The sequence below is a fragment of the Synchiropus splendidus genome, chromosome 5 (assembly GCF_027744825.2).
Source record: "Synchiropus splendidus isolate RoL2022-P1 chromosome 5, RoL_Sspl_1.0, whole genome shotgun sequence".
Classification (NCBI taxonomy): Eukaryota; Metazoa; Chordata; class Actinopteri; order Syngnathiformes; family Callionymidae; genus Synchiropus; species Synchiropus splendidus.
This window is the reverse complement of record NC_071338.1, coordinates 11,337,229-11,360,199: the sequence shown is the minus strand read 5'-3', so window position 1 is coordinate 11,360,199 and position 22,971 is coordinate 11,337,229. Positions and strand designations below refer to the sequence as shown.

Genomic DNA, 22,971 nt, shown 5'->3' with positions numbered 1-22,971 from the left:
CATGTTTTAATTGATATTTTTTTTAAAAAGACCTGCGCATTTTTCTATTGGCTAAAAATAATATTTAATCATTTAAGCCAATATTTATAAACAAAAGGGCCATCTTTTTTTTTTTCAAAATGCATATACATACACGATTCTGTCGCGTATATGTTAAAGAAATATAACTAATCAGTTGACTCCAAATGCAAATCGCTGTGCGTGTTTTTAACCCTTCAGCTCTTGAAACAGAGCCTGTTCCCTAAATGTGAGCGGGGAGACTGAACTAAAGCGTCAGTGGCTGCTCGTGTTTCTAATAACGCACGCTGTATAATTCATCAGCTTCTGATTGGCCTCCGCGGGCGCGAGTCCCCGGGATGCGGAGACTGAGGAGAGAATGTTTCTTTAAGAAGCATCACCTTCCAGTCCCACAGAGGGGGAGTCAGAGGGAAGGTGGTGGACCGTCTCCCCCCGCCCCCCCTCCTCGACGTTTACATGTGGAAAAGCGAGGCAGAAAAGAGACGGAAAAATCGCGTTTCTCTCCGGTGCTGGCGCCAACCGATGGATGTGTAACGGCGGCGTTTGACGTGGCATCGTGGGCATTGGAAGCGATGACTGTGGTAAGGATGCGAGTCCACACCGCCCCACCATCGCAACCCACTTTCCTCCGGATACTGAGGAGTGGAGGAGGAGAGGATGAGTGCGTGCGCGTGTGTTGAGGAAAAGGCGTTTGGTGCGTTTCAGCGAGGGTCTTGCTGTGGTCATTATATAGAGCATGAATCGCTCGGACATCAGTGTCAGGCTTTGGCAGGTGTGCACGATGGATTGAGGACGCGCATGCTCGCTCCCGCTTCATCTACAGTAAGTGACAGTTGAAGAAAGGGAACAATCCTCCCTGTGTTGTGTGCTTAAACGAGGTGAAACAAGTGTCTGCACACGCCTTGGCGAGGCAGATGTCAGCGCGCCTGCATTTTAAAATACCGTTATGTGGACAAAATACGCGGCCTTTTTTGTGTAAATGCGCGATTTTCTCATTTTCCAATAACGGCAGGGGTGTTGAAGGGGGGCTCCTTCGTCCTCTTCCACCCGTTAATTGTCATATTTAACAAAATACGGAGTGAGTTCAAGCAGAATTGCCTCCCATATACATCCAGAGGTAGGAGAAGGAGGGGGCTTTATAGATGGTCGTCATGTCACCCTCGTCATCCTAAGTGGATGCCAGTGGAATGGAAAAAAGCGCTGCTTTCATTCCTTCTTTCCCAGCTGCCGACAATCACTTATCGATTCCAATGATGCGTTTCTTGCCCAGAGGGGAGGGAGGGGGGGAGGGAGGGAGGGGGCAGTTTGATGGTATTAAAGGGAAGAGGTGGGGGGTGACGAGGAGCCTCCGTTATTATTAGTTCCGATTGTGCTCTCTTTTTATTGAAATACCATCCAACATGCGTGCATTGTTCCACAGGGAGGCTGCTTTCACACATCAGGCCCGTGTTCCAACTGATGGCAGGGATGTAGTTCTCATTGTAGAGAGACTCTGTATCCCCCGACCCTCGTCTGCAAACCCTGTGCTGTTTGTTCTTCTCTGTAAACCACCGAGGGTTTTCCCCTCTCCGGTTCGGCAACAGCTCTGTCCATAATGTATAATTGGTATTCAATCCCAGACAGGGAGAGGATGAGTGTGAGGGACAGGATGAAGATGAATCTACAGTAAAGACCACGATGTAGGCCATCATAACAAACACATAGATACTGTTGCTAAGCAAACCGAGTTTGTAGAGTCGCTGGAAGAAAACATGACGTGATACAGCCACAGTAATGTTCTTATGAGGAGGTTACAAATTTATCTTGGATTGCCAAACCGTTGCTTGGTCACAGAGTGTCACCAGTGACCTGCAGATAGTTGTCAGAGATTCTAGATCTCCCTCTGGCTGTGGTCTGCCCCTTGGCCTCTTCACAGTTTGAATGCACCTGTGAAACTTTGGAGGGATGGGAGAACGCCGTCTTCTCTGACCATTTGGTAGCTACATGACGACGATGTATAGCATCCTGGGATAGACCCCATAATAACAACCAGCTGAGCCCTTTGTGCAGGTCCTGTTTCACTGGGCCTCTTCCGTGCTGGGTAAGCCCTCATGGTTGAGGAGGGGGGTTTCCCAAGTCCTTCTGAGTGAATGTCTCTGTGATGCTACACTAGATTCTGACTCTGTTGAGACCAGACCTGCTATGACGTATTCTTCTCTGGACAGTAGGGAGATGTCAGTACCATTTTGTTTCTCCAACTTAGTAGCCTGGGCTAGTAGTACTAATGTTTTTGCAGGTGTTTATTTGCTTCCATTTGCTTCCTTCAAATGAAATAACTGGAGAAGTTTTGGGTCATGCTACAGACGGCATCCCAGATTACCTGCTGGTCCTGAACCCATGTGATGTCCACACTGTAGCCAACTAAACGTCTTCTGTTTCTGCTAGATTGTGAGCAAGTTGCTGGATGCTATTGCCACCTGATGTCTCACGGAGCTCATTTTAATATGACTGTGAATGTTAAACTGATATTTCACTTGCTAAAATACAATCTAATTGAGTGGATAAAATAAATGTTGGACAATAACGGACAACATGAGCTGCTTGGCAGAGGTGTGGGAAAGTTCGTTTTATAATATTGCCAAGTGGATGTCATTATTTCCATTTCTTGTAGACAATATACATGTAGATTGGTGGATTATTTTAGGGCGTTTGATTTGACTCGTGTGTTGACTGCTCCTGAGACTGTTGGATATATGTGGAATATGCAGAGTAATCCAAGCAATGAAGAAATATGCAAGAAATCCAGACACTGAGATTAAAGGCTAGCAGCGCTTTGGTAAAACCTGACAGCATTTCACGACGGTGCAGCCCCCTCCAAAAATGTGAAATGTTTCATACACTGAAGTGTTCTACTTCTTGTTCCTACTCTTTTACACACACACTAGCAGACAGAGAGAGAGCAAGAGAGAGACGAGACCCTCAAGCTCACTGACCTCACAGCTGACGCCCAAACAAGATGAACATTTGCGTTTTGCCTAAAAACGAATTAGCATCCTAGTTCACCCATGCTTGGTCAGATTTTATCACCCGAATGTCTGCAAATAAGACTTTGCTTTACCAGTTAAACTAATAACCAAAACATCTAGAGAGTCAGTTACAAGATAAAAACACTGGTCACACAGTGTCAGCATGCCTTTAATTTGGGCATTAAAAGAAGTAGGCCTCAGCTTGGATGACTCACACATGAAGTATTCAGGAAGTATTCAACTTATATGGGAGTAACAAAGAGGGACAAGATCAGCGATGAGCATCTGAGAGTCAGAAGTCTGGTTGGACGTATGGCGGGAAGAGACTAGGAATGTGAGTGAGGAAAGATTGGGCAAGAACAAAAAAGACATTAGTTTTTCAACTGGTTTCAGGAGACGAAAAACAAAAAACTAAAACCTTTAAAAATAACAAATCAAAACTTCTTATCTGACGACAAGTTGGTTTCACCATCAGCTTCAATTCCTGCCTTCTCTCCATCATTTGGTGTTATCAACAAATGACTCCCATACCATACATGTATTTAAGAGAAGCCTGTGGGGAGTTCCTCGTTCTATTTGCCATTGAAATAAGCGGCCCTGAAAGAGATGTAGCCAAATGCAGTTCAGTTTTGCATCAGTGATAATCCATCAGCAGGGAAGGAAGGAAGTTTTTTTCCTGAGACACTCAGCCAGGATGCCAAGTGTGGGAGCCAGCTCACCAGCATGAGCAGCTAATTCAGAGCTGTATCAGCACTCCAATTACCAGCTCGCAGCTCCCATTTTCCTGGACGTCCATATAATAATAAAGACCCCTGGCAGGCATTGCTTTCGCAAACACCAGGCCAGTTTGTGCTCAATATGTTTGATTCACAAAACGCTCCGTTGCGGTTGGATAAAGAAACTCTTTATTGTGCTGCCAGTCTCTGTGGCATAAAGACGTTAGCACGGAGCGCTAAATCAGTCCAAACCACTTAAAAATATAAAAGCCCCAACAAGCCCCTGAGTATTGTCGACTAGACAGTGAAGAATATAGGAGGGAAGAGGAGCGCCGAGCGCTCGCCAATAATGTTGATTAAGTCGACCTGAACCAAGTTGCTGCCCAAGTGAAGCGTTTAAAATTCAAATTGCCTTCAAGATATATCGCTAATAATGAAAATGATCCTCGACTTGCTATCATGGATTTCAGTCAACCATCGCTTTTTTGCTAAACATCTGATTAAAAAATGTCCCCAGGACAAAAGTCACCTACGATACGTGGGAAACGTTAGTGATCCATTACCAGAACTGTAATAAGAGGAGACAGTCGGTTGTTGAGGGAACTTCTTTAGCCTTGATTTGACAATAAAGGCTAAAATAATAGTGTGTTCATAAGTATATTTTGTGTTCTGAAGTAGTTTTACACTCACAGTGTTGACTCCTTCTACATACAGAGTCACTATCCGTCTTCCTATGACAGTTTGTTTACATGATCAAACTGCTAGATTTGACTCCACTTAGTGCTCATTTGGAGTGAAATAAACGCTGTCACGGCCTCCACAAAGAAATGTTTGTCATCAATCAATAAGCTGGCTGTATCATTTGTACAATTTGAATTCGACTATGAACATTACGAATAAGATATCAAATCCATTTCAGAGCTTCATGTCGTGATAAAATAAATGTGTCACCATGCGGGTCTGCACTCTCCGAGTGTTTTCCTATTTTTAGTTTTGACACGCTACCAGAGTCTTTTCCATGGCTCAGTTTTCAGTAACAAAACAACAGGCTTCACTGGAATGAATGTCTTTCCTTGGTTAGACCCGCTGAGCATCCGTGAATTCGCCTCGTGTTTGCCCTCCTAGGGAACTCCTGTTTGTTTCAAAGTTCGGAGCTTCAGCAAATCATGTGTCGACAAAGCTTTGAGTCTAAGATAAATATTGCTGTGAACTACACAATGTGCAGTAATCCATACAAAATGGACCATCATATCTCCACGAGGCAGTGCACACAGAGATGCTGTGTATTCAGGGTGTCAAACTCAATCACGCGAGGGGCCAAAGTTTTACACGGTCAGAGTCACCGGCCAAACAAAATGCATATTTGTTGAGCATAATTATCTCTGTGTGTAGCAGTGCAATAGATTGTTCTCCTTCACTTACAGCTCACTTCGTTCTTTGCTACTGCCTCATTTTTTTAAGGGTGATGGTTAATTGTTGACGTCTGCTTCCTCGATAACAGCCTGGTGAGACACTGCCGTGACCTCTTCAGTGGTCATGTTTTTGGGAGATACAGCTATGAACAAAAGAGAGCACAATCCACCCATTTTAGCGTCTTTACATTTGCTGGCAGTGAGTTTTGAGAAAATGTGTCTGTTAGAGTTTGAAGGTCTGAATGGTGTCCCTCTCTCTCAGGGCTTTTAACCCATTATGTCCGCTTCTCCGCTGATCCTTAAGGTCCCAAAAACATCTTAAAGAGCAGCGGAGAAGCTGACTGATCATCTGAAAACCCGCTTTCACTCACTGGCATTTCTTCAAGCACACAGATTTGATGAGCTGTCGATTGCTTCAGTTTTGATCTGTGATATTCCAGATTTATTTTTTATTTATTTTTTAGTACACAGCTACATTTGTACTTTATTCTTCGTAAAGCCTTACTTACATAGGGCATGTATAGCCTTAGTTGGTGTGGTATATTGTTTTTGTTGCATTAAAAATAGAGTTGATTTTGAGGAATATTTAAAGTTCTTGCACATGAAATGACTCGCTGCCCATGTCCTGGTCTGCACTTAACCGTTAACCATACTATAAAGTATGGACTCACAGGCCTCCTCATACTCAGACTCATACCTATGAACAACTGGAAACTTCAGAGCACAAACCCATCAACTTGCAAGTGTTGCGCTGCTTGTTCCATCACCACACATATTTGCAGGCATGGGATAGTTTTCATGTTTTATGCTGGTTCGGTCCCGATGGAGCTGTTGAGCCACGTGCATCATTTAGTTATGAGGGCGATTCTTCAGGCTTCTCTCTTGTCTGAAAAGGTTGTGCAGTGATGTGCTGTGTTCTCTGTTTCAGCTGCTACCTCCTGTGCTGTAAGAAGCTTTACGTCCACCACTTCCTCCCCGTCAGCCCTGCTTCCTGCTCTCCCACCCATCACCCCACCCCACCCAAAAAAAAACAAAACTTTTCATGATATACAGAAGCATTCAGATCTTTTCCCACAATGTTATGTCAAGGATTATGATCAACTCTAGATTAGCGAAAAGGGCAATAATTTCAGGAAGATGAATTCATTATGAATAGAAATATATATATTTTTCACCAAGAAAAAAATGTAAGAAAATATATTTTTGCATCACACTTGAAGATTAGTTTCTAAGACTTCGATCACTTTGCACACGATCCTTTGTCTACTTTCATATCTGAAATCAAGACAAAACCTGCGGTCTCATGATGATGTGCGAAGTCATGCCCACCATATCAGAGGATGGGCGGAGTGGGACCGGTGGAGGTCCCGCTTCTCCTGCGGGTGCAGGCGTAGGGGGATCCGGAGGAGCGATGGGAGGTGGAGGCTTCAGCGGAAGAGATCCAAGAGGTGGAGGAGATGAAGGTGGCAGCACGGGAAACCTGGAGTCTCTCATGGTCAACATGCTGACGGAGAGGGAGCGGCTGCTGGAGAACCTGCGCGAGACCCAGGAGAGTCTGGGGACAGCTCAGCTCCGACTTAGAGAACTCAGCCATGAGAAGGAGTCACTTCAGAGGCAGCTGTCCATCGCGTTACCACAGGTACAGTAAACCTCAGGGATTTATTGGCATGTGTGTTATGCACAGGAACGGAGTGATATCTTTACCTTGCAAGTATTTCTTACTTGTGAAAGTATGGAGCACCCTGTCAAGGCTCGGGCAATTTAACAACCAATACATGAGAAAGTTTCAAAAGTAACCTGTGAGAACACACAAATTATGAAGATATACTTGGTAATGAACGGTGTACTGTCACAAGAAGAAGTGAGTGATGAAAAGAAAAAAGAAAAGAACAAAGTTATTTCATTTTTTTTTTAACAGTATTTCATGATGTTATTCTCAGAAGATATTAAAACAACACTACAGTGTTGCAGTGTCTCGAAAGTGGGTGTGGGAGGTGGAGTATTTCCTCTGAGCTGCAAATGTAAAACGTTGCATTATCGTCATGAAAAACGAGAAACACTGCAAGCATTAATTCAAGTCAAGAGGTCGCACTGGGGTTAAAAGAGGTCACAATCACTCTTGTGTTCCAAAAGTGTTGTGTAGTCACAATGACATAATGCATTCAGTCATACTCGTAACAAAGTGCCATGTTGCATTCATCACCCATGAAGTGTTTATCTGACGGATGGAGGCTTTTAAATAGGAGTTGTATGAATTATAATATGAAGTATGAAAAATATTTATGTAGTATGCGTTAACACACTGTTTCAAGTTTTATTTAAAACATAATGTTGATGGGTTGGGGGGAGAATGGTGGAGATATAAGGCAGAATCTGGATTCTACTCCACACAAGTAATTTATTTCCAGAGAAAAGGGACACATTAAGGGATAACATAATATAACAGAAAAATAGATTTTTTTTTATCTTAAAAGTGACTGACAGTTTCATTGGAGAGGAATATTTTAATGACACCCACTGTATAGCAATCCAAACACAAGGGAAATACATATTTTTCGCAGAGAAGTGGATGGTCGGAATGATCATGAACAGGCTCTGCAAGAGGCTCTCCGTGAGAGAACAGTGCTGCTCCTCACTGTTATCAGAGTCTGAATGTGTTTGTCTTAGTGTGTGTCATCATGAAGTGATCTCATGAGACAGTAAGCCTTAGCAGTGACAAGTCGAGACGCTTAGAAAGTGAATGTTAAATACTCCTTGCTCTGCAGCTCCACAGATACGGTTTATGTTCATATTTCTAGTCTGTCAGGCGCAAATCTCTTTAATATTTCAGTGAAAACACATGAAGACACAATGATCTGCATTATGGTTACGTTTTCTGATAAAGGTTAATATAATACACTCTTAATTATTAATATTCACTACACTATTTCCCTCCAAGTAGTTAATTGATTTAACAATAGGCACAGATAGATAGATAGATAGATAGATAGATAGATAGATAGATAGATAGATAGATAGATAGATAGATAGATAGATAGATAGACAGACAGATAGATAGATAGATAGATAGATGGACAGACGGATAGACAGATAGACAGACAGACAGATAGATAGATAGACAGACAGATAGATAGATAGATAGATGGACGGACAGACGGATAGATAGACAGACAGACAGACAGACAGATAGATCGACAGACAGACAGATAGATAGATAGATAGATGGACGGACAGACGGATAGATAGATAGACAGACAGACAGATAGATAGATAGATAGACAGACAGACAGACAGACAGACAGACGGACGGACGGACGGACGGACGGACGGACAGACTGATAGATAGATAGATAGATAGATAGATAGATAGATAGATAGATAGATAGATAGATAGATGGACGGACGGACGGACGGACGAACAGACAGACAGACAGACAGATAGATAGATAGATAGATAGATAGGTAGATAGATGGATAGATAGATAGATAGACAGACAGACAGATAGATAGATAGATAGACGGACAGACGGATAGATAGATAGACAGACAGATAGATAGATAGATAGATGGACGGACAGACGGATAGATAGATAGACAGACAGACAGATAGATAGATAGATAGATGGACGGACAGACGGATAGATAGATAGACAGACAGACAGATGGACAGACAGACAGACAGATAGATAGATAGATAGATAGATAGATAGATAGATAGATAGACGGACAGATGGATAGATAGATAGACAGACAGACAGATAGATAGATAGATAGACAGACAGACAGACAGATAGATAGACAGACAGACAGACAGATAGATAGATAGATAGATAGATAGATAGATAGATAGATAGATAGATAGATAGATAGATAGATAGATAGATAGATGGATAGATAGATAGACAGATAGACAGACAGACAGATAGATAGATAGACAGACAGATAGATAGATAGATAGATGGACGGACAGACGGATAGATAGACAGACAGACAGACAGACAGATAGATCGACAGACAGACAGATAGATAGATAGATAGATGGACGGACAGACGGATAGATAGATAGACAGACAGACAGATAGATAGATAGATAGATAGACAGACAGACAGACAGACGGACGGACGGACGGACGGACGGACGGACGGACGGACGGACGGACGGACGGACGGACAGACAGACAGACAGACAGACAGACAGACAGACAGACAGACAGATAGATAGATAGATAGATAGATAGATAGATAGATAGATAGATAGATAGATAGATAGATAGATTCGAAAAGCAACCGGGGCAGTGTGTAAGTCACATACTCAACACTAAACAACAATAAAATTTACAATGAAATGTCTATTACATAGAGAAACTAACAAAACTCATTCAATTCACTATTTGGGAGTCTTTTCAAACGTGTGACGCTAAATCAACCCACCAAATGGAAGATTTACGTGGGACATTCAGCACCTTTAAGTTGCAGGTACCTGACTCAAAATGGAGTCCGGATGTGCACTCCTGAATCCCAGTTTTGATGACTTTCACAGAATCAAGTCTTTTATTTGTCTCGTAAATATATGCCAGATCCTAAATACTGACTGTGATGAATAGATAAACAAAGACAAGTGGAGGAGAAATACCTGAAACGCCAACTTCTAATCGCGTTAAGAGTCCAACAAGGTCCAGAGCCAACAGTCCCACTGTGTCACCATCTGTGCTGAGCTGCACTGCTTCCTAGGTTCACTTGTAGCTGCTAATCCGTCATATCATGTTTAAGATTATTTACTTCCTCCAAAAGCGTCGTAATGACAAATTCCTCAATGTACTTAGAGTAATAAAAGAATATGCTAATGCAGGAAGCATTTCATATGGAGAATAATGAAATGACAAATCAAATAATTTCTGAATTATTTGCAGTATATTAAAAAGAGTAATAACATGTTTAAAAATAAATATAAAACTGAAAGAAATGAAAATGAAAAAAAAAATGCTGAAGACTCATTTATATGACATTGCATGACATTGGCTGTCAAAGGGCCAGACGTGGCCCCCAGTCTTCACCATGCTCAAGTCTGAATTATATGTTTGGTCTCAGGTGTTGCAGCACATTTGTGTACATGTGCGTCCGAGAGTGTGCTAACGTTCAGAGTCACATTGTGTTTCATCTCTCCTGAGTTATTTCTGTCCTATTCAACTCTCCTCGATCGGAGCCACGTATTTCTATTGTGTGCTGTTTGCTTGTTGTTGGCCTCTCAATGCTGCTCGTGCGTTTCCGCAGGAGTTTGCTGTGTTGACTAAAGAGCTCAACGTTTGCCGCGAGCAGCTTCTGGAGAGGGAGGAGGAGATTGCTGAGCTCAAGGCGGAGAGGAACAACACACGTGTAAGATGTTTAGCAGCCATTTTGCTTATTAGCACTGTAACAGCCTCTGTGTTATCTTCCTCGCCGTTATGGCTGAGTGGGTGTGATTTCTTTTTTTCTTCTTCTTTTTTTCTTCGTGACTTTTTCATTTTTTTTTTCTGACTTCTTTTGTCCACATCGGCTTTTCTTATCGCTCCCACTCACTCCCGTCCTTTTTTTTTTTTTCCCTCCCCGGAACTCTCTTGAAAACATTTTCATCACGTTGTCACTCTTCAAACTCTTCACTGTCTGTTCTTTCCCTTCTGCTCCCTCTGTCTTCTATTCTCTTTATCATCTCATTCTCTCTGACCTCGTCTTTCAAATCCTTCCTCCATGCACTCCCACTTGTCACATATCCTCCTCCTGCCTCCCCACAGCTGCTGCTGGAGCACCTGGAGTGTCTGGTGTCTCGCCATGAGCGCAGTCTGAGGATGACTGTGGTGAAGAGACAAGCCCAATCCCCAGCGGGTGTATCCAGTGAGGTGGAGGTCCTCAAGGCCCTCAAGTCTCTGTTTGAGCACCACAAGGCCCTCGACGAGAAGGTGGGTCAGATGGCTGCCATAGTGAGTTTCACATCCATTCATGATAAGGCGTGTGCAGCAACAGTATAACAATACGTGGACTGCACATCGTGTTTAGCCTTCTTGTCCTAGTAAAAGCGAGACGAGAGGTTGGGTTTAGGGTTATGGTGGCGATATCCTTGCTACCTGAATTCAATCGGACTGTAAACTTCCTGTTAATTCCACACTTTCAAGCACAAAACTCACTTGCGACCTTCTTAAACGTCATTACATTCAAGAGCAATGTTTCCCTGTGCTTTCTCCATCATATGCCTTCCCAACTGCCAGGCGTAGTTGCTATAACAACATCACCAATGCATCGGCCCAAGGCAATGAACAGCACTGTCACCGTGTCGAGTTGCACTCGGTGTGAAGTATATCACATCTGGCCATTTTCACTGAGTCAGTTGTAAACGTGGTGGCTGGTAATTTGCCCATCTTTAAGGTAGAGCAAGACAAAACATTGTCCCGATGTGTAAAATACAAAGACAAAATCATAAAATTAGATTAATGGAATGTCTTAAGAAAGTTGGGGAATCCAACCCGGGGTGGTACAGGTTTTTGTTCCTACCGATCAAGCACACAGTGCTTCACCAATGAAGTTTTAGCTGAAACAAGCAACACCAGACTGACAATCAACCGATCGCCCTCACCAGGCATTGTGTAGCTTTTTTTTTTTTTTTGAATACAAGTAACATCCGACTTACGGCCGGGATCGGTTCCGACCAACCGGTCCTAAGTCAGATTGGTCGTAAGTAGAATGCCATTCAAAATAGCCGACGTGAGTGTTATAGGTACTACTGTAGTGGTAGATGGCTGTGTGAGAGTGAGATGCTAGGATACTGTGCTGCCGTAACTGTTGTACGTGTTGCCGGGCTGCTACGTGCTGCGGTGCCAGACATTGAATAAATGTTGGCCGTGGTCGTAAGTACGGGTGGACGTAAGTCAAGCAGGTCATAAGTCGGATGTTACTTGTACATGCATTCATGGTAACATTTAATGTAACCCACAAGAGGGAAATGGAAAAAAAATCCTATGCACAGGAAAAAAACCAAAATTCAGCTACAATCCACGTAGCCATTTTCTGAAGACAAAAAAACACCAGTGTCATCATTCAGTGATAATGTCTTTTAATTGTTATTTTTCTTTGTTTATATTCAACAAAACTGTTCTATTTCCTGTCAAAATATGTTGGGCTCACTTTTGTCCTCCTTTTAACGGCAGGTCCGAGAGCGTCTTCGCGTGGCCCTCGAGCGAGTGTCCATGTTGGAAGATCAACTGGCAGCGTCTTCTCAAGAGGTAAAGTGTGACGCTGCAGTCAAGGTGAACCTGAACACCACTCAATCACCCTTCTCCCAATGCTATCTGTCTCCACAGGTAATCTCTTTAAGAGACCAAATTAAAAGACGTCAACAAGGGGTGGACGGCGGGAAAGATGTAAGGGAGGGCTTCTTGGATGTTCGTTCCAGTTGTTTTTGTTTCTGTGTTCGCGGAGTCAGTAGAAAAGTAGATGAATGGGTATCACGGTGTGCCAGTGCGTTTTTTTCTTTCCTTTTATCTCTGCACCTCAGACACACTCGTCGTACGCCGTCCCCACTGTGGTAATTGTAACTTTCATTTCCTTCAACGGTATAGCGACTACCCAACGGCCCCTCGTCTGGCCTGGAGGACAGCGAGCTGGAGCGGCAAAGAGAGGGGGAAATCGAGCGACAAAGAGCTGAACTCTCGCAGCTGAGGGAGAGGCTGGCGCTCATGTGCCGGCAGGTGAGTGCATGTTAAGTCAAGTGTTAGGCGTAGAACAACAGTCTATGTTGATCATAAACATCTACGGGTGACACTGTTCCCAATGGAAGTGACCGAATTGTCAGTCTTGAATGGGTTATGTTGTGCGCCAGTAGTGCATTTGAGTGGCCCTGGGAGGGTCCAGTGTGGGCTTGTTGCACTTAGAAGAAACAATAAAAAATACAAAATACGTATTTCAAAGGCTATAAATGATACCACAGAATTTTTAGTTTCATCTGACGATCTACCTGCACTGCCTTTTAGACCGTGATTATCTTCCAGCCAGCTCGGCTTAAGGGAGTAAAAAAAATAATTGGAATTCAGTCCCAAATTCTTTGACTCAATAAAATATTTTCATCGTAGTGAAGTGCTAACAGCAAACTGCAGCGCACTATCAGATCTGTCTTCTTTTCTTTTCCCTTGAGATTAACCTGCTTTGTTCCTCCAACACCTGCTCATCTTTGCCACTTCTTTGTAGTCGTACATCACCTTTTGTGGGCCTTTGAGGGGGAAATGTTGCAAACCGTCGTAAGACTACAAGATAAGACATCTCCGTCAAGAAAATAAAGGGAGGGGCTCCTGACACAGCATGCAAAGTCAGAGCACCCTGAAGAGACATCGGTCTGTAAGATGCTGATAGATGCCATGAGAAGTAGTATTATTAATATTGTGTCAAATTGCTACTGGTGAGGGGAAATCACTCTCTGCAGAGGTGTGAATCTGCACAGTGAGTCAGGGGCAGGTCTGCTGATATGATATTATAGGTAACCTGCTTAAACACTGGTTTTCTTGAAGGCAGATTCCTAAATCCTGTAGTCTTTCCTTGACAAGATACACAACTGTTCTGCCTACGCCATCTTGTGGTTAGAGCTATAACTGCAGCTTCCCACCAATTCCAATTGCATACTGACTTTTTTTTTCCCCAACAAAATGTGTATGTGTGTGTTTGGGGTGATCCAAGACAAGACAATCAATTGTGTCCTCATCATTTATGAAGTGACTTGCGTCACTGTCCACACAGACATTGTGGTCATTCCCTCACGGAGGTTCAATCTGTGTCATTCTCTGTCCTTCTTCTGTGTGGCATCAGGTTGGGGAAATAGAGGAACAGCTTGCAGCCGCCAGGAGGGAGGTGACGAAGTCAGAGGAGGCCAATCAGAAGCTCCAGAGGGAAGTGAAAGAGGTCTGTTGGGCCAATCTGTCTCTTCCTGGCTGAGACCTTGAGATCTCCAAACTCAACAGGGCTCCATGTTTAGAAATACAAAAATGCTCGTGAAGCCAAAATGTGTCTGCTGCTTCGTCACAACTTGTTGTCTGTACACATTGACAAAAACTGGTTGATGGTTTTAAAAAAGTCGTCTGTCCTCTAGGCTCTGTGTCAAAGGGAAGACATGGAGGAACGCATCACCACACTAGAACGCAGGTAAACATCACTGTCTTGAAGCTATTTTGGATTTTCCCTCCGCCAGTTTCGTGCACCGGCTGTTGTTTACAGAACAGACTGACCATATGTTATACCTGCCTGCGAGTGCCCAGACCTGTCAGCTTTTAGTTGAGATCACATTTCTTTAGCACAATATATTCAGCAAGAAAGCTGCATAATTGGAGAGGAGCATAGCAGATGCTGCAGTTTAAATCACCACCATGTTTACCAACATGTTTACCCCCTTGAATAGAATGTTCAAAACAGTGTGCGAGAAAACCACTTGTCATTCATGACTTTAAGGTGAGTCCACGTGAGCCATCACTACTTATATAACATGTAAAGACAAAGCTGTAAACATGGTGTTGAACAAGTAACTAACCAGGGATGCGTACTGTAATTTCAACTCGTGTGTGTGTGTGTGTGCAGGTACCTCAGTGCTCAGAGGGAGGCCACGTCTCTCCATGACATCAAAGACAAGCTGGAGAACGAGCTGGCCAGCAAGGAATCCCTGCATAGACAGGTGAGGGCTGCGTAAACATGCTGCCACCATTGGCATTTATTGGTATTTGCATAGAGATTCAGCGTTGCTCGCTCTGTGTTTCCAGAGTGAGGAGAAGAACCGACAACTGCAGGAACGACTGGATGAAGCAAAGCAGAAGCTCCAGCAGACCCTGCAGAGAGCTGAAACTCTCCCTGAGATTGAGGCCCAGCTCGCCCAGAGAGTCGCTGCCCTCAACAAGGTACTGTACTCCCCCCGCCACGCATATGTTCACCTCATTATTTTGAACCTAGCAGATACTGTAGAGGAAACTCTTCAATGTACAAACCTGCTTCAGTGGAATATCCACAGATAGATTTGAAGTTTGCATAAAAATAAAACCGTTCCCAGTATTTCTGCTTTGGGTCGTCAACATTCTGATGTGGTTTTCTTTTACAGGCAGAAGAACGCCACGGAAACTTTGAGGAGCGACTACGACAAATGGAAGCTCAGCTTGAGGAGAAGAACCAGGAGCTCCAGAGGGTAACGTTGCCAATACCTGGTTGCCTCTCGTCCATCTCGCCAATAACTTTTGTTGAAACCAGGCGAGGCAGCGGGAGAAGATGAACGACGAACACAACAAACGGTTATCAGACACTGTAGACAAACTCCTGTCCGAGTCCAATGAGAGACTCCAACTTCACCTGAAAGAGAGGATGGCAGCACTGGAGGAGAAGGTCAGAGACCAGTTATTCTTTTCTTTAAAATACGGAAGAATATCTATAAATTATACATTTGTTGTAGAATGCACTGTCTGAGGAGCTGTCCAATATGAAGAAAATACAAGATGACCTTCTTGCCAACAAGGTACTGAACATGTGTGTATGTGTGTGCAAACTTGTATAGCTATACCGGTGGGGACTAATTCTTGGAAACATAGCAAGGTTTGGCCTCAATTTAAGGATTCAAATTTTGAAATAACTAGGTCATTATAATTTGCCTTGGTTAAAAGTCCAGGTTATAGTTGTTTTAGATGGTTAGGTTTAGGATGAGAGGCTGGGGAAAGCAATATGGCAATGAGCGGTCCCCACAGAGATGCTGTACAGATATGTGTGCGTGTGTTTTAAAAGTCCTCATATTTGTTTTTCTTCTGTTTTCCAGGAGCAACTCCTTGCGGAACTGGAGCGAATCCAGCTGGAGTTGGATCAGCTGAGAGGCCGACCTGGTTCCTATTCCAGGTCAGTCAAAATTGATCTTTGAAAGTCACGTATGTACGTCCACTCCTGTTCCCAATGTTTGGGAAATGTCTTGCAGGGCGGGCAGTGTCAGCTCACTTCCCTCCACCCTCTTTCGACGGTCTCTCCCGGGTAGTGCCTCCGAGCTGCGCTACCCACAGGGCGGTGGTTCACTTCCAGCTGGGTACAGCAGCTCCTCTGGGGGCGTGGTGGTCAGGCGGACACACCGCGGTCGCTGGGGGTCTTCTAGAGACGATAACAAGGTAATGAAGTCAGACAAACAGTGCTGATAGTTTTCAAAGCCGTTCGATGCTGCCATGAATCGACTTGACATGATTTTTGAGACGTACATTCCAATTGATACACAAGACAGATGATAAGAAGATCATGTTGAAAAGAACCTGCTTAAGTGGATTCTGCTTTTTCTCTCTTTCAGTATGGGGATTGGGACAGTGGCACAATGCTGGGCCCGGGGTATGAAGGCGGGGTGGAGGGGGGCTGCTCCGATGACGAGGATGACAGGGAAACCCTCTTCGGATCAGACCTGCTTTCTCCAAGTGGGCAGACGGACGTACAGACTTTGGCCATTATGCTGCAGGAGCAGTTGGAGGCCATTAACAAAGAGATTAAGTGAGTTTATATCTTGTTACCTGAGAAAGAACCAAGAGTTTTACTCGACATCTTTTTTGGCAGGCTTATTCAGGAAGAAAAGGAAAGCACAGAGTTGAGGGCGGAGGAGATCGAGAGTCGCGTTAGCAGTGTCGCCCTCGATGCCTCGCACCCGCCCTCCTCCCTGGGAGGACGGGACAGTGTCGGGAGGGGCTACATGACTCCCTCGATCACCTCCTCCACTCTGGCATCTCCCTCACCGCCCAGTTCTGGACATTCCACCCCACGACTGCCCCACTCTCCAGCCAGGGAGAATGACAGACAGGTACTGCTGCTAGTGTTGGGCACTGACACGCATTGCAACGTAATTCATCTGTTTACCAAATCTACAGAACAGCAAAGAGGGTGAGGAATGTCGAGCACTCGCCCTGATAGACTCCACGCCCCCACCTGTTCCTCGAGCCCTGCGATTGGACAGGATGACTCACACTCATCCGGGGGCAGGTCTGGATGATCACCGTGAATTCCGCAGGTGCTCAATATTGCTCTCATTGTTGTTTGGTTTATGTTAAATAATGGCACATGTTAAATCTGCTTTTGAGGGACTGATGAAAGTATTGCTTTGGAATGAGCAGATATTAATAGTCGCATGTCCAACCTTGTCCTCATCTCTTCAGTCTTTCCGCCGATGGGGCCACCACTGCCAGCCAGGATTCTCTCCACAAAGCCAGCAAGAAGAAAAGTATCAAGTCGTCTATCGGACGTCTCTTTGGAAAGAAAGAAAAAGGGAGGATGGGTGCGCCTGGTCGCGAGTCTGCGTCCTTGGGTGAGTGGCCAACTTCAGCATTTATTTACTACTTAGAATGACACTGACATCTCACATCATGTTCAAAATGCAGCGTCCACGCCCTCAGATGATCTGGGCTCAGCAGATCCACTAGGCCTGGCTAAGCTCGGGACAGGAACAGTGGAAAAAGACCGTCGCAGCAAAAAGAAGTGAGATTTTATTAGATCATAAGAAGTCATGGAAGCACCTAAATACTGCCGCTTACCTAACAATTGAGGTTGAAAACAATGTTCTGTTCTGAGATGGACTGAAGACACAATTGTTTTCCACCTGCCAGACACGACCTGTTGGAAGAAGCTTGTCGTCAGGGTCTGCCTTTTGCTTCATGGGACGGACCCACTGTGGTGACATGGCTTGAGGTACGTCAACTACACTTATTTCTTGCTGTGACGTCCGTACCAGTGATTCTTCTTTGTGTTCTGTACTGCAGCTGTGGGTCGGCATGCCAGCCTGGTATGTGGCTGCGTGTCGTGCCAACGTGAAGAGCGGTGCCATTATGGCCAACCTGTCAGACACAGAGATCCAGAGAGAGATCGGCATCAGCAACCCTCTGCACAGGCTCAAGCTCCGTCTGGCCATCCAGGAAATGGTGTCGCTGACCAGCCCGTCTGCTCCTGCTAGCACACGATCGGTTCGCTCAAATTATCACTCACTCGAAACATGAACTCAGTGGAGTGAAACTAACATGTTTGTCTTTGCAGTCCACTAGTAATATTTGGATGACGCACGCTGAGATGGAGTCACTCAGCGCTGCCCCGAAACCAGTAAGAGCCAGTTTCACATTTGTAATAAACTGTAATAAACAGCCGCTCACCTTAAGTAAATCGTTGATGTGTTCGTAACTTAATCAGATGGACAGAAATGTGTAAATTGTTCATTGATGGGTATTTCTGTTTTTGTCTCTGATCAGGCATGTGTGACAGCACCTTTCCTGACTATTCCTTTTTCGATGTGTATTTTTCCGACTAATTCTCACAGACTAACAAGGCTTTTCCTCTCTCTTCCTTCCCTCTTCCTGCCTCAATTTTTCCCCAACTTTGCCTTGGCACACGCACACATGCACATTCTTTTCCTCTTGACTCCTGCTATCTCTGGTTAATTCTCATCCTCGAAACAACAAGGAGGTGAAAGAGTTCAGTTGGGACCAGGTACGTTTCATTCACGCCATGTTGTATTCTTATACACTGCGGCGTGTTGACAGACACAACACCCAGTGGCGAGCAGGAAGTCAGACCCTCCCAATAAGAGTAAATGGGCAGAACATGAGAAATCCTGGACAAAACGTGAATCCCATTTTATTCAGCTCAGTACTCAACAAAACGGCATAACTCTGAACATAGGCACAAAGCTGGCTACATAGTTTGGCCTGCTGCTGTCATGGATCGCGGTCATTGCCCCAAAATATTTGATCCTAGAATCACTTCTGTGTCAACCATAGAAAGGATGTTAAATTTAAAAGTTGTTTTTGAATATAATTTGAATCACATTGCTGGTTAGATTACTATTTCATGGTTCTTTGGAAGTCTCGCACACCAGCTGTTGGGATCCGCTCTGAAATGTTGCTTTCTCATGGCGGTCATTTTGCCTGTAGCTCATAAGTCAGAAGGAGAGGACAACTCGTGACATGAAATGCTTTTCTCACACGCACACTCAGACAGACCGTCTCTTTATCCCTACAAAACCAAATCCCAGTATTTTCAAAGATGCCATCAGTGTTCAAGCCTTTTCACTTGTGATCATTTTCTTCTGAACAGATCTTAGCTTACGGCGACATGAACCATGAGTGGGTGGGAAACGAGTGGCTGCCCAGTTTAGGTCTGCCTCAGTACCGCTCCTACTTTATGGAGTCTCTAGTGGATGCCCGCATGCTGGACCACCTGACCAAGAAAGAATTGAGAGGCCAACTGAAGATGGTGGACAGTTTCCATAGGTTTGTCCTGCAGAGACATTTGACTTTATGTTGTGTGCACAATCACTTACTGTGCTCAGAGTAATGTGCCAACACAGTTCAAGACTTTCTCATGGTCTGTGGCTTAACCAGGGTGAGTCTTCACTACGGGATCATGTGTTTGAAGCGCTTGAACTACGACAGGAAGGAGCTGGAGAGGAGGAGGGATGAGAGTCAACATCAAAACCAAGGTGATGGCAACTTCCTGTGCTTATTTAAGGCACATATTTGGATTACATATTGCGCTGACTGTTTGTTTCCATTCCACAGATGTCATGGTGTGGTCAAACGAGCGCGTCATGTGTTGGGTACAATCCATTGGCCTCAAAGAGTTTGCAGACAACCTTCTAGAAAGCGGAGTCCACGGGTCGCTCCTTGCTCTGGATGACACCTTTGACTACACTGACCTCGCCCTTCTTCTTCAGATACCAAATCAGAACACACAGGTTCATAAACAAACTTGCTCCATACTGTATGTGTGACAAGGAAAAGACTTATGTACATCTCCTGTCTGCAGGCAAGGCAGCTTTTAGAGAAAGAATACAACGCTCTCATCTCCATGGGAACGGAAAGGAGGCCAGATGAGGTATAACTGCCACAATCGTTACAATTTCAATAAATATCATTACAAGACATCCTTGATTTTTTTGTCTTTAGTGTTACATAGAACCGTTTTAGCAGCTGTTTCTGTGGTAACAAGGCAGATTTCTCAGCTACTCTTGATACAGTCACACTGGAAAAGACTTGTTGCGCCACGCAGATTCAGCTGTGTTGACGATGACTTGGCTTGTAAAAGTCACTAGAAAGATTCATAGTCAAAACAAACTGACAATTACACTGCAGTTGTTTCAAATGACCACTATTGCCTCGCTGTCTTGCAGGACGGCACAAAAACATTCACACGGTCGCCATCATGGAGGAAGATGTTCAGGGAGAAGGATCTTCGCAGCGTGACCTCTGACTCCTCAGAAACTCTACCTGCCAACTTCCGTGCCTCCGCAATCTCCACTCCCTCTGTTACATTAAGAAAAGTTCAGAGTGAAGGTGAGCAGGGATGGATGTATGTATGGATGGGTGGGTGGGTGGATGGATGGATGGATGGATGGGTGGATGGATCGATGGATGGATGGGTGGATGGATGGATAGATGGGTGGATGGATGGATGGATGGATGGGTGGATGGGTGGATGGATGGATGGATGGATGGGTGGATGGATGGATGGAAGGGTAAATGGGTGGATGGGTGCTTAGGTGGATGGTGGATGGATGGATGGATAGATAGTCATTCACAGTCATAGTCACAGTCAGGTGCATGATTGGGTGGATGATCTATGGATGAACAGATGGATTGGTGGATGGATGCATGGGTGGAATGATAGATAAATGGGTTAACTGAATGATGGATGGATGGATGGGTGGGTGGTTGTTTGGGTTGGTAGATGGATGGATGGATGGACGGATGGATGAGTGGGTGGATATATGGATTTAGGAGGATGGGTTGGTGGATGGATGGATGGATGGATGCCCTAACAGAAACTTGTTGTTTCAGTAAACTCTGGTGCAAGAGGCGAGTCTGCGTCAGTGAGGACGTACTCCTGCTAAAAGAAAAGCACACAAGGTGAGAAAACAGACCTTCTCTGTCTGGCCTGTGTGGAAGTTTCAGCTCGCGCTAACATGTTCTTTGTTCTGTGTTGTAGACTTCTGAATCCAACAATCATCTCTGAAGAGAAAAAAAAAATAGAAGATGAAAATCTAAGGAGATGATCAACTTTAGAAAATATTTTATTCAAAACGCAGAGTGAATGGATTGAAATGATAAAGCAATGAGTGAATGTGTTCGTTCATCTCACGCCCTCAAAGAACACACATACACACATACCGTCAAGAAACACACACAAGCAAACACAATGACCCATAAATGTGGCATGACTGTATGAATCTGTAGGAAGTGACTCGTCATGACTCCATCTTCTGTTGTCAAGTGTGAGACGGCAATACTGACTCAAAGAATCAAGGAAGGTGCGTTCCGACGCTGTGCTGCGAGTGACATCACAGAACCGTCGAGGACGGGACGCTGAGGAAGTGAGTTTTATGTTCTGAAGCCATAAAAGACACGAGATGCACAAATGTGAATAAGACGGACAATGAAACAAGACGTGCTTCATCTTTAAACTCGAACATCAGCGTGAAGCATTTGTGTTAATCTGCATGCCAAAATCAACCATTTTAGAGTGAACGTCATGACATCATCATCTACTGCTGTGATAGCTTGGGTAAGGACTTTGTACAATGTGTGTATTTTATTTTTATCATTTTTTTAAGACAACTTCTCTTGTATGTATGTATGTACAGTACGTATGTGTGTGTGTGTATTAAATGATGTTCATTTCATACTTAGTTCCAAGACTGATGGTAATTTCATTTGGCCAAAAGAGTTCAATATGTTTCAAATGATGGACGTTTAAGATATGCTACTTGTATGTGTACATTAAAAAAAAGAAAAGAAAAAGAAAAAAAAAGAAATTGTCTAATGATTGAAATTCCTATTACTGGACAGTAGTGCTGATAATTGAATATATGAGAACAATAATGATGATGATTGTAAAAGCTGTAATTAAAAAAAATACCTGTTAATTATCTACCGAATGTTGTTTGCTCTTCACATTGTAGACAAGATCATTACCATTTCCTTTTGCCCGTGCACGAAGGTCAGGGGAGCAGGGTCGTGGGGTCACCAGAACATTGCATCAGGATTGAAATTTGTTTGAAAGTGCAATTTTTGAATATAAGTGTCATAGCTGCAAAGGCACTGGGACAGCACATACCTCTGCCAAACTGCCTGTTTCCATCTACACTGGGATTTACCAATATTATTGCCTTACGTTGAGTTTATTTACATGATTTATTTACATAATATTCATAGCGCAATGAGCTCAATTGGACAGCAGGTGGGAGTAGCATCAGAGTTTCTGTAGCGTGGACAAACAGGAGCCATGAAGAAGAGGCTGTGCTGAGGAACTAAATGAAAGGAAAACCTTCACGATGTTGGTAGAGGCACATTTTGTCACTATAGTCACCTGAAAATTTGTTATAGTCATTCGACTCATTGGCGTCAGTCTGGGAGACAGGGGAGCATCGTAACCCATGTCATGTTCAGTAGTATAGAAAATTCCAACATTCCTTAACACACATTTGACGTACATAGATCGGTGTTTTTCCAGAGAGAGAAAAAGAAATGAAGAAAAGCACAGAGTCAGGGCGATAAAGAGCTACTTGCACTACCTGGCTACAGTAGTTCAGGCTACTGTATAATCTACAGTAGCCTGAAGTGGACAAAAGGAAGTCACACTGAAGAGAGATGCATGAGAATGGTAAATCCGTAACACACCCACAACACCACCAAAGTCAAATCACCTGTATGTTAGCCCTTTTCCAACCAGCCCAGAAAGGTTCATTGAAATACATTGCAGTTATTCTGTTTCTGAACAATTAGAGCTTCTTCCTTATCAGACAACAGTGGAATACAATACAATAGAAGTGCTAGA

The 22,971-nt window shown here is 44.0% G+C and overlaps 1 protein-coding gene across 3 annotated transcripts; it reads left to right on the top strand.

Annotated features, from left to right (window-relative positions):
* Positions 1-420: 420 nt before the first annotated feature.
* Positions 421-22,067, top strand: LOC128758816 (liprin-alpha-3-like). Of its 3 annotated transcripts, none has more exons than XM_053865172.1 (32): positions 421-599; positions 6,080-6,790; positions 10,423-10,524; positions 10,920-11,084; positions 12,327-12,401; positions 12,480-12,539; positions 12,738-12,866; positions 13,975-14,067; positions 14,255-14,307; positions 14,737-14,830; positions 14,916-15,050; positions 15,248-15,331; positions 15,394-15,525; positions 15,593-15,655; positions 15,950-16,026; positions 16,103-16,286; positions 16,460-16,653; positions 16,717-16,957; positions 17,025-17,164; positions 17,310-17,458; positions 17,532-17,628; positions 17,757-17,838; positions 17,910-18,110; positions 18,181-18,243; positions 18,601-18,627; positions 19,234-19,409; positions 19,521-19,618; positions 19,698-19,873; positions 19,945-20,013; positions 20,309-20,471; positions 20,976-21,044; positions 21,124-22,067. In XM_053865172.1, the coding sequence occupies exons 2-31, from the start codon at positions 6,455-6,457 to the stop codon at positions 21,026-21,028; spliced, it is 3,711 nt and encodes a 1,236-aa protein (XP_053721147.1). In that variant the 5' UTR covers positions 421-599; positions 6,080-6,454; the 3' UTR covers positions 21,029-21,044; positions 21,124-22,067. The 3 variants fall into 3 exon arrangements, with proteins under 3 accessions (XP_053721147.1, XP_053721149.1, XP_053721148.1); XM_053865173.1 differs by lacking the exon at positions 421-599 and adding an exon at positions 653-840; XM_053865174.1 differs by lacking the exon at positions 12,480-12,539.
* The last annotated feature ends 904 nt before the right edge of the window (positions 22,068-22,971 follow it).